Genomic DNA, 12,305 nt, shown 5'->3' with positions numbered 1-12,305 from the left:
CTCACATTACTGATAGGTGTTTTGGAGAGAGGTTACAATGACAGTGTAATAAATTATTATTATTTTTTGTTGATGCCTGTGAATGCGTCTCAGTTTTCAATGTATGTTGATGCGAACACAAACCAAATGTCCAATATATATATACCTTCTTCTCATTTTTGTAGTACGGTTTGTTTACATATATCACTTGTATCGGTTTTCGTGTCAATGCATATTGCATATGAATATCATTTGAATTTTGCAACACTGTGCCTCGTTTTTGTAATTTGTGCACTGTTATGCTTTGTCTATATATCATAAGACAAAACCTTACCTGCCTCGGTTTTTGTGCATCATTATTCTTATATCATATGACACGAGATCAATTGCTGTTACGTGTGTTTGATTGTATATATATAACTAATTATATGCACGGCTTTATTCTAAAAGAATGGTTTCGTGAAAGAAAACCATGGCATGTGATGAATCGGGTTTGATGGTTGATGGTCTTTCCAATTATATTAAGTCTTTTGTGAAATGGTTTTATATATTTATAAGCATGGTACCAAAAATTGATATTTCACCTTTTGGTTTGATGTGCTTATTTTGATGCTGGTTCAATGAGAAATGCAGTGAAATTTGATGTCATTTAATGGTATAGTATGATAAATGAGAAATACTTATGACATGAATATTTTGTTATATTAATTATTATATAGGAAATTTCGTGCATTTATTGGCATTTAACTGTATATGGTACACTTAATGGATTTGATGGTATATGATGGTGTTTGATATCCATTAACTCGTGACTTATAAATGTGAAAGTTTGACTTTATGATTTAGGCAAGTGATAATTGAGGCTTAAAAATGCACTATGTGCTTTGATGGATATAAAAGTCTTATATCTAGTGAAATATTTGATAATATGTGAACTCAAAAGAGCTATCTTAGTGATGGCATAATCAAAGTCAATGTGATGACTTTAAATATTGTCAATGACATGATGATTGTGTATCACTTTATGGTTAAATTTAAATTTATTATTTGGTATATGTGTTAGAGCCAAACAATGTTAAGTAAGAAAGTCTAAGGTATTAAGGAGCGATCAAGGGGGAGATTATGATGACCCTTTGAGAAATTTGTTTAGAGTTTGAAATTTTACACAAAACGATGGCTTCTTACACTCCACAATCCAATGGGATTGTTGAGAGGAATGATGTCCTCTTTGAGGAATTTTGTTTAGAGTTTGGTACTATATATCAAACGATTGCTCCTTATGGTGTTGCAATTTAATGTGATTGCGTATAAAGAACCAGACATTAAATAAAATGACGTTGTTGATGTCTGGTTTATGGGGCAAAGTCATTTAATGACAAATTATATAATCAGTAAAGTACCCCACAAGAAAATTAAGAACATTCCCTATGAAATGTGGAAAGGTAGGGAGCCTACCTTGAATTATCTTGAAGTGTGGGGGTGTTTGGCTAAGGTTGCGGTTCCTAAACCTAAAAGGTTGAAAATCGGACCTAAAACTGTGGATTGTGTATTCATTGGTTATGCAGGTTTCTGGTTTATAAATATGATGTTTCAGATATACATGTTAATACGGTTATTGAGTCAAGGGAAGTTACTTTCCTTGAAGACGTATTTCCGTATAAGAAAATATATGAATCAAGTGGTAATAATGATGATCAGGTTGTGATACCTCAGGATGCTACAACTGATACTGATCCTGTAGAGGATGTAGAAGATGAACCTAGACGTAGCAAGAGGCAAAGGACCGCCACATCCTTTGGACCTGATTTTATGACATATCTATTAGAAAATGAGCCTCGGACGTATAAGGGAGCTATAACGTCCCCGGAAAGACCATTCTGGGAAGAAGCTATCAATAGTGAGATAGAATCTATCTTGTCCAACCACACTTGGGAATTGGTAAATCTTCCTCCTGGCAATAAGCCTTTAGGGAGTAAGTGGGTTTTCAAAAGAAAAATGAAAGAGAATGGCACTATTGATAAATATAAAGCAAGGCTTGTGGTAAAAGGTTACAGGCAACGTGAAGGTCTCGTTTTTTCGATACTTATTCACCGGTTACAAGGATCACATCTATTAGGATGTTGATCGCGGTAGCTGCATTGAATGGATTACAAATACATCAAATGGATGTTAAGACTGCCTTCTTAAACGGCGACCTGGAAGAAGAGATATATTTAGAACAACCTGAAGGTTTTGTTGTTCCAGGACAAGAACGGAAAGTTTGTCGCTTAATAAAATCCCTTTACGGGTTAAAGCAAGCTCCAAAACAATGGCATGAGAAATTTGACAAAGTTATGTTGTCAAATGGATTTCGAATTAATGAATGTGACAAATGTGTCTATGTTTGAAATACTGAAAAAGGTTTTGCCATTGTCTGTCTTTATGTAGACGACATGTTGATCATGGGTAGTAATAATCAAATGATTAATGCTACTAAACAATTACTTAAAAGTAAGTTTGATATGAAAGATATAGGGATAGCAGACGTTATCCTAGGTATTAAAATCCATAGAACATCTACAAGGTTGGCCTTATCACAGGCTCACTATATAGCTAAGGTTCTTGAGAAATTCAAGAGTTTGAATATAACTCCTGTGAGGAACCCTGTAGATTCTAATTTGAGTTTATTAAAGAACACTGGTAAAGCTACAACACAAAAGCTATATGCTCAAGTGTTGGGAAGCCTTATGTATGTTATGAACTGCACCAGACCTGATATTGCTTATGCAGTAAGTTTGTTAAGTCGCTTTACCAGTAATCCAAATGAGAATCATTGGAAAGCTATGGTAAGAGTTTTGGGATACTTGAAGTATACTCAGAATTATGCTTTGCATTACGAGAAATACCTCGCGGTTATAGAAGGGTATTGTGATGCAAATTGGATCACCGGCTCTAACGACACTAGATCCACAAGTGGATATGTGTTCACCCTTGGTGGAGGTGTTGTGTCTTGGAAATCGTCCAAGCAAACCTGCATTGCAAGGTCAACCATGGAAGCAGAATTTATTGCTTTAGATAAGGCCGGTGAAGAAGCCGAATGGCTTCGTAATTTTATTGAGGATGTTCCTAATTGGCCAAGACTGGTACCATCTGTATGCATACATTGTGATAGCCAAGCAGCTATTGGAAGGGCCAAGAACGTCATGTATAACGGTAAGTCTAGACACTTACGTCGTAGACATGATATCGTAAGACAACTACTCTCGAATGGAATCATTTCAATTGACTATGTTAAGTCTAAGGAAAACATAGCGGATCTGTTAACCAAAGGGATTCCTAGAGAGTTGGTTGAAAATTTGTCGAAAGAAATGGGTTTAAGGCCTATCAATTGTTGAGCATTGCGGTAACTCTACCTAGAAGAGTGGAGATCCCATGAACTAGGTTCAAAGAGACAACTAAGTGATGGTCGACTGTTCAAACACTGTGGAGTTTTTAAACTCATACTCATTCCTAAGACAAGGCAGTGTATTTATGAGGGTAGGCACTTAGGCTTTTAATGATTTCTTAATCTGTTGTGTTCAGATGATGTATAGTGAGGTACATCACAAGAAATCACCTATGTGAGTGTGAAGTGAGGGCCGCTTCTATGAGAATTTTACAAAGGCCGATTCTCTAAAATATTCACAGAACCAGGCAGGTGTCCCACGGCCAAAATGGGCGCAACAAAGGACCAACAATGCTAGAGAAGCAATTGTGTGACTCCTATTGTCTAGGTATACACTAAAGGTTGACGGTTCAATTCGACCTAGACCACCGATTGACCGAGTATATCCGATAGGTTTTCACTAGAGAAGGTTCAAAGGTAACTCCACCTATCTCGATGCAGTTGTTTCTCTCTGAGAAAATTACACTTTGCATTTATACTCTTGTGCATTTTTTGTCACGATGATTTGACTTCTTATCCATGTGGAGGATTGTTGGAATTTATATATTTATAAATTGTGTAGACAATCTATTGGTTATGAATAAGAAGTTTGGTAGTGAAAAGGTGTGCCTTTTCGTCGACAAACAGATGTATCTTTTCTTCCTAAAGGATGTGTTGTTTCATCTTAACGGACATGTTGTTTCATCCTAACGGACATGTTGCTTTATCCTTGAATGAGTGTCTTTTCGTGTTGAACGAATGTGTCTTTTCGTGTCGAACGAATGTGTCTTTTCATGTCCAACGGATGTGTTGTTTCGTCGTCGAATAGGTGCCTTTTGGAATGTGACTTTACGTTGTCTATAAATAGACACTGACACCTTCAGAAAATGGATCCAATTTTTTCTGCACCGAAACTCTGCTGGAATTTTTCTCCTTCCGATTTTTTGCATATTCCTGTTCATACTCCGGTGTGATTTCCTCTGGCATATTGTTGTGTTCGTTTGGGCTGTTGACTGGTAGTGCCGCCACTCTTCAGACGAAATCCGTTCTATCCTGGGAAACAAGTGTCCATCAACCTTTGGCATCAGTGAGGGGGCAAATTGTTTTAAGGAGACACGTTCTGTGGGCTCAGATTTAATTCCTCTACTGCATACATTAATCTGTTCTGATTCTTTATACTGACTACAAGTAAGTCTGTTCTTATATTTTTTTTATAATTGCACAGTGATAATTCTGATCATCTACCTCCTCTACCTTATACATGGGTTCAAATCTCTTAGTGATATAATATCACTCACTGTATTCTATAACACCTACAAAGATCTTGGACCAAGGGACTTTAACCCTCAATGAAGAAATCCCATATACCACCTAAGGGGTTTCTAGCCAAACATGTATCTTGCAGTTGAATTGTTGTGCCACACTAGCATCTTGGTTAGGAAGAAAGCTGAGCACCACAATGGCCAAGAAATAGCATGGTTACCTTAAGGCTTCTCAAGCATGAAGCGATACAATAAACCTACAATAGACATCTTGGCCATGACCGACATCTTAAACACCATAAAATGAGCTAATAGGATACCTACTTGCAAGGGTGCAGGACGCGACCTTCTAAGCATGTACATAACTTATTCTTTAACACTTATGGAGTGTTTAGTACGAGAGATACTTTTTTCTACAGAGAAAAAAATATTGTTGGTGATTTGGTAGGAATTTTTTTATTCCGGATAAGTTCCAAAAAAGTGTTTGGTTGGTCAAAATTTTGCCGAAAAAGTTGGGTTAATTTTACCGATGGAATGTTTGGTTGATGGTAAAATATTGATGGGAATATAAACGAAAATTACCAAAATACCCTTAATTTTTTGAATATAAAAAGTGAGTCATCATCAAATGTTGCTTTTTTGGAAAAAGTGAATTAAATATTACTTTTTCAGAATCCAAGACCAAGGATAAAAAAATACCAAAGGTTGAGTGGGAAAGAAATTTGCTTTTGTGTAGTTCAAAAGTGGTTTATTGGGAAAAAAATTGCTGACATTTTGTTCATAATACACATGCCAAACATGATAAATAAATATTCTCCACTCCATTTTCCCATCATTCCATACCAAATACTCGTACCAAACACCCCGTTAAGTCTACTCGCATTACAACTGATTTGAAGACCCACAAATGAGCAGCACCAAAGCACCACAAAAGGAGCCCCATCAACTACAAGCAGTCTAGCCTAGACACACCAACAAATCATCTTCAACTTTGTATGACCAGTCTGGATATTATGAGGAGATCATGTAGGCTTATTTTTTAATATATTCTTATCTTAATTATGTATTTAGGATTTGTACTTATATCACAATATTATGAAAAAATTTATAATGCAACATATCATATTCAATTATCCATATCGGACCATGCACATACTTCCTAGATTGGAAATCACTAGTTATTGTTTAAATGTGTGCCTGTGTATGAAACACAACAATTGTTTCAAAAAATTGGCTGCCAAATAAGAGTAGAGAGGTTTCAGCAAAACCATGAGAACTGGAATTTTTTTTTAATATATTGAGTATTCAGTGCAATAGTCATATTATAATTATATATTTCGGGAACTACATAATTATAATATTAATATTAGAGAATAATATAAAGTATTAAAAAGGTCCTCATTCAACAACATAAGTTTTTGGATTGAATTGATTTTCTATATGATATCAAAGCTTTAGTGATAGCGAATTTGATCTTCACCACTCGCATTTTCGCATTAAAATAAGTACAAGATAAATCAAAAATTGAGTTTGTGCAATATTCACACTTTAAGCCCAGAGGGCTCTTGCATAAAAGAATATATTAGAGAATAATATAAAGCATTAAAAGATCCTCATCCAGCAGCTTAAATTTTTGAGTTGAATTAACTCTTTATAATTAAAATTGTTTTTTTTTCTCTTTTTTCAAAAATTATTAGGTAAGGTGAAGAGAGAAAAAAATAATTTTAATATTATAATTATATTTTTAAAAAAATTCATAATTATAATAAACCGTTAGACTGAATATTCTGTATTAACGGTTGTACTCAAAATGCTCTGTCAGAACTGAGCTTGTGAATGGTTTGCAGAACGAAATGGACCTTAGTCTATCATCGAGCAACACGTCAAAAATATCTTGCCCCCAATCAAGCCGACCACATGCTGACCTAGCAAACTTAAGACTTGACAATTCCCATGGATGCATTTGTTCTCATTTTCATTTTATCTAGTGTTGGGACAACATCAACTTCACCACAAGTCAATGTCTTTTGTTACATATAACACTATTATTATTATATGTATTATATATTTGTATATAAATCTAATTTAATCGGTTTAATTATTGACCAAATAATTTTATTAACAATATATTAATATAGTACTCCAACTGAGTCAATAACTAGTCTGAGTTTAATAACATTGAGATAAAATATTCGTTCTACTACCACATATGCAAAAATATACAAGTATCACAGACAAAAGTATTGAGCGTTTAGTGCTGCAATAGCACAACATATATTCTCGCAATTAACATAATAAGAGACAACAAACTAATCAAATAAAAAAGGTAATAGAAAAAAATCAAGCTCTAATCTAACAAATCTAAAAATTTAAAGTTGTTTTTATGCTTTTTATTTTTTATTTTTTCGCTTTTATGCATATCTATTGTTTCTCTTGATATTAAAACAACAAACTTAGTACCCTTTGTGTCATTCAGTAGCATAATTGAATTACATGGTACCATAGTCAATTTATCCATGTTGGTGCAATTATTTACAACATTTTGCTCGTGTAGCCCACATGCCACAAAGGCACAGACCAAGCCCGACAACATTCACAGCTGCCACAAAGACATAGGCACACATTAGGTTGGTTTTCCTTTGCATAAGAAAGGTTTTCATAGACAAAAGTTATAGCAAAAAATAAAAATTCATAGACAAATTAAAGGAATTCTGATAATAAACTTTTACACTTATTCACTTGGATTTTGTTACTCTGGACTAGAGGTTAATAATCTTCGGATGGAAGAAAAATAAGAGCAAGCGCGTACTATTGAAAAGAAAAAAAAGTTTAATAGCTAAATCATAAATGGCTCATCAATAGAAGAAGATAAACTCCAAAAATCTCCCCCAAAGCAAAAAGCCCCAACAACTTTGCACATGTTTTTTCAAGCGGGATGGAGAGCCGAAATAAGGATACATTTATTCAAGTGAGATAATATCTTAATTCAAAATATTAAATAGTGAATCTTTTAATATATATTTTTTAATCTTTGATTAGTCTTGATCTAGACCTCATATTAGGCAAAATATATGGTCCAACTGATTTATAACTCAAGACGCCCAATTACAAAGATTTAAAGATTAAGAAAATGCGTTCATCCCACATACACATCATCACACAGACGTACTATTAAGACTAAGGGAGAGACACATGGTTCCAATTATGCCTAAAGGACATAGTCGGCCCACAAATAGACAATATTGTACGCGGATAGGCTACAGAAGCCACCTCAGTCAACCATGAGATTAAGTGCCACTACACTAAGGCAATATAAACATGTCATTCAACCATTATATAATGAAGGCTCAAAGCATATGTATGATCATCTTATCCATCATAACTTAAGCTCATTGATCAAATACTGACTTGAGCATCATAGTGCCTTATATGAATTCACTTACCACTATTAATGTGTTAAGTGAGATAATATCTTAATTCAAAATATTAAGATGATGATTTTTTTAAGATAATATCTACAAAAAAACATATTAAGACTATGAACCTTTTTAATTTTTTTTTATCTTCAATTAGTCCTAATCTGGACCATACTAAGCGGAGTAAGGAAACGCGTCCATCCTACATAACCTCCTCAACAATGACTAAGAGCCAGTTTGACATTTTTTTTTAAAGTTACAAGCTATTTTTAAGCAAAAGTTAGAAGAAAAAAACTTCAAAAATAAAGCTGAAAGCTATTTGATGATTATATAAAATTTTTAACTTAAAAGTTACTTAAAAACTCAAATTAAAGAAAAATCTGATACAACTTGAAAAAAAGCTCCATTTAGGAGCTTTTTCTTTATTATAAAAAAACTCTTTTTATTATAAGAGCTTTTGTAAAAATTTATTTGACCTAACTTCTACTTATAAAGAGAAGAGAAGCTGAAAAAAAAAAAGATCTCCCAAACAAGCACTTAGGGATAGACACATGGTTCCAGCGATGCTTAAAGGATATAGCCAATAAATAAGCATCCGTCACATAAGATATGCTACACAAGCCACCTTAGTCCACCAATGAGATTAAGTGTTGTTACACTAAGGCGACATAAGCATGTCATTTCACCATTATATAATGAATCGACAAAGCCCATATATAATCATCTTATCCATTATAAAGCAAGCTCGTTGATCAAATACTAATTTGAACATTAGAGTGCCTTACAGGAACCTCATCAATTTATCTACAGACTACAATTTGTTTAAGCCAAGCAAAGTTCTCCGATACCAGCATTACCATCCTACCGGAGTATCCCACGGCTCTTGAATTGTGCAAGTCCATCTTAATTAACGTACTTTTTTTTAACTTTCACTTGAATTTCTAATATTCTGCACGATCCTAATATTAATTTTTGGGTACCACTATAGAGCCGAAAATATGGCTAAATAACAACGATCTTGATATCACATTTTGACGAAAAAATTTGAAGTAAAGAATTTATGAATTTTTTCACTCATGATTTTTATTTAATCAATTATTAACCAACATAAAACTTAATCACTCACCCTTAATTTCTAACCGCACAAACATCACAAAACTATTGAACGTGATAAGCAAAAAAGAAAACTATTGAATGTCGTAAACAAAAGAAAGAAATGACAAAAGAAGAAAAAGCCATTATTATGAGATACTGTGAGATATCCGAAAATCAATCTAGTAAGGAAATATTTTAAAACTTGAATCGAAAATTAAATTGATAAGATTTTCAAATTCATAATTAAATCAATGTCCTACTAAAAAAATAACCAATTCACATGTTTTTTTTTTTTTGGGTACATCCCAATTCACATATTGATTTGTCCAATCAATCGATTTGATCTTGTTTTAAAAACATGGTTATCAAAGACAAATATTTCACCAAAAAGTATTCCAATCAATCCGTCAAAACAATAACAGAATATGCCGAGAATAAATGCACAAAACCTATCCAACAACACTAGTCTCCATGCAATGACACAACTTTTTTAGAAGAACATATACCAAATCCCCTTTCCTACTGTACCCCCTTAAAGTAGCAATCATAATATCAAATGTACGTACTAGTGGATTATCATCAAGCATCTTCAGTTCCATTATTCATTGGGGGTTGCCTTTGATTCTAATTGCTGCTTGAAGGGTCTTCATAAACTTTAATTGGGTATTTTATAGCATTGAGTTCAACCTTTCTTAATGCAGCTTTGCCAAGATCAACACCACAAATGTCAGAGAGCCTCACAAGGTAAAGCAAAACATCTGAAAGCTCTTCACCAACATGAACCTTCTCCTCTTCTTTCCAACCTGGAAGTCCCTTTGGAACCTCTCCTTTCCACTGAAATATCTCACATAGTTCTCCAACTTCACCCACCTGTAGAATCATTAAAAAAAAATAAAATAAAAATGATAGGACCCAAAATTGAGAATAATATTTAACATAATTTTGACACACTTTTGAATCATGGGTAACAAAAGTTAATGAAGAAGACAAGGGTAAAATGGCTTAAACCAAAGGATATTGAATGGAGAAAAAATGTTTTATGGGTTCCATCTTTCAAGAAGTAGTGTAATAACAAGAAGACAGAATATGTTTGCAAAGAATTTTCTTAACAATATTTTAACAGAATTTTCTCACAATTTGAAAAATTAAAAAGGAACCCAATATTTGATAGCATTTTACATATCCATAGATAAGTGGGTTATCGAACAGTGAGAGTTCGAGCTACTAAATGGATAAAAAGACTCAAAACACAAAATCCGATTAGTTGAATTCAAAAGAGGTGAGAGAATAATATAAAAAATTAAAAAGATCATCACCAACACTTCAAGAATTTGGGTTGAAATAATTCTTTATATGATATTAAAATTTTAGTGATCATAAGTTTAAAAGTTCGATCTTCACCGTTTTCCTACTTGTAAAATTAAATAAGTATAAAATAAAATTTTAAAAAAAAATTGAACTTATACAATATTTATTCAAAAAATTCTTGCGGATGTATTAGAAAATAATATAAACTATTAAATTTTTTTTTTATCCTCCATCTTAAAATTTTAGGCTGAAATAATTCTTTACAAATGATAAATTAAAAAATTAATGGAGCCAACTTGCTAGGAATATCAGTCTCCCGAATACATACAAAAAAGGAATAAATGCTTAACAATTAACAAACCTACTCAGAACAAAACAGAAAAAAAAATAAAAATGATTCTACTTCTGTGAGACCCTATACAAATAGAATCATCAACAAAAATAATCTAAAATTACCTCCAAATAAAAAAAATCTCAAATGGGTATGCTTAGAAAAAGACAGAAACAAATAACTTTAATACAATGTGCAACCAAAAAAAGGAAAGAACTTTCATTTTTGGTTTTTTTTTTCTGGGTTTGAAAAGTGAAGCATACCAAAGCCAAAAGGAGGTTCCTTGGGCTATGAAACTGGTCCCAATCCCTCTCATTTGCAAACTCTCTCATTTTCTGCTTAAGCATGTCAAGAGTAACAGGCACTTCTTCAGTAATCTCACTCATCTTCAAAGCACCTGAGAGAAGGGTGAAGAGGAAGAAAGAAGCAATAGAAAAAGAGAATGAAAAGAGAAAGATAAGAATGAAGGAATGAAAGACAGCTAGCACCTAGTTATGGAAATACCAGAAGACACGGATGAGTGTGAAGCATTTTCTTTTTCTTTTGATGGATTACTCACACAGTACACACTGCAATATATATATATATATAGAGAGAGAGGGAAGAAGCAAACAAAGGTGTGGATGCTGCTGCACAGTCGTTTTCGGAGCTTGCAGGAGTTGAATGCGTTTATTTTGCCCCTTTCTGATTTTTTTTTTTTATTTTGTAAAATATCTTTTTATGATTTTTTTAATAATTTTTTATTTTTATTTTCGTGTGTAAAATAAGGAAAAAATGTTTGTTTTTATAAATGACACAATTTATGTCATTATACTCTCAAAAAAAATGGAACCTATACTTTTATTTTTTCTGTTCACTCTTTTTTCTCCATAATCTATCTCTTTATCTTATTTAAATTGACACTACTTTATATTTTTTAAAATGATACATACTTTTTCCATAAAGTAACGATGTTAAACTCAAAACATCTTCCACTCAATCGAGATAGTGGATTAGTGGATTACTGGTTTAACAAATGAATATAAAAATAAATTTATATTTTATACTTAATTATATAATAAATATTTTAAATGATGCAATTTAAATAAGTGCAGTGGTTACTAAGTACTATGATGTATACCCATGACAAGTGTTTGATTATCATTAGCTGTAACTTTTGAAATAATTCTATTAAATTATACAATAAATATATTAAATAATGCATATTATTTAACAAGTGAGGATAATTTAATAACAAGTGGTAACGTTATTCACTCTTATTAGCTATGTTTAATTCCCAGCCACCATAAAAAAAAAAAAATATTTTGTACCCATTTTAAAAATTCGGCACCGGTTGATGAAATATGATTAGGCCCATTAGGGTAACTCTTTTTACTTATTCCTATAATTCACATGCGTCTGTTAAGGCCTTATCAAGGCATTGGTCTCATCAATATTTTTTTTTTCTGGATATGACTGATTTATGGATTTAATGGCTAAAATATTGACCACTTTTACCTAAATTATTCAAC

The 12,305-nt window shown here is 32.7% G+C and overlaps 1 protein-coding gene across 1 annotated transcript; it reads right to left on the bottom strand.

Moving 5' to 3' along the window:
- Positions 1 to 9,555: 9,555 nt before the first annotated feature.
- Positions 9,556 to 11,329, bottom strand: LOC133307973 (uncharacterized). Its single transcript, XM_061508559.1, has 3 exons — positions 11,299 to 11,329; positions 11,058 to 11,191; positions 9,556 to 10,025 (listed from the first exon to the last, which is right to left on the bottom strand). Exons 2-3 carry the CDS (start codon positions 11,178 to 11,180, stop codon positions 9,780 to 9,782), a joined length of 369 nt encoding a protein of 122 aa, XP_061364543.1. The 5' UTR covers positions 11,181 to 11,191; positions 11,299 to 11,329; the 3' UTR covers positions 9,556 to 9,779.
- Between the last annotated feature and the right edge of the window lie 976 nt (positions 11,330 to 12,305).

Source organism: Gastrolobium bilobum, unplaced genomic scaffold (genome assembly GCF_033153095.1).
Source record: "Gastrolobium bilobum isolate Gb01-03AN ecotype WA unplaced genomic scaffold, APGP_CSIRO_Gbil_v1 utg157334, whole genome shotgun sequence".
NCBI classification, from domain to species: Eukaryota; Viridiplantae; Streptophyta; class Magnoliopsida; order Fabales; family Fabaceae; genus Gastrolobium; species Gastrolobium bilobum.
Note: the sequence above shows the minus strand (reverse complement) of the source record. Positions and strands in the feature narration are given on the sequence as shown.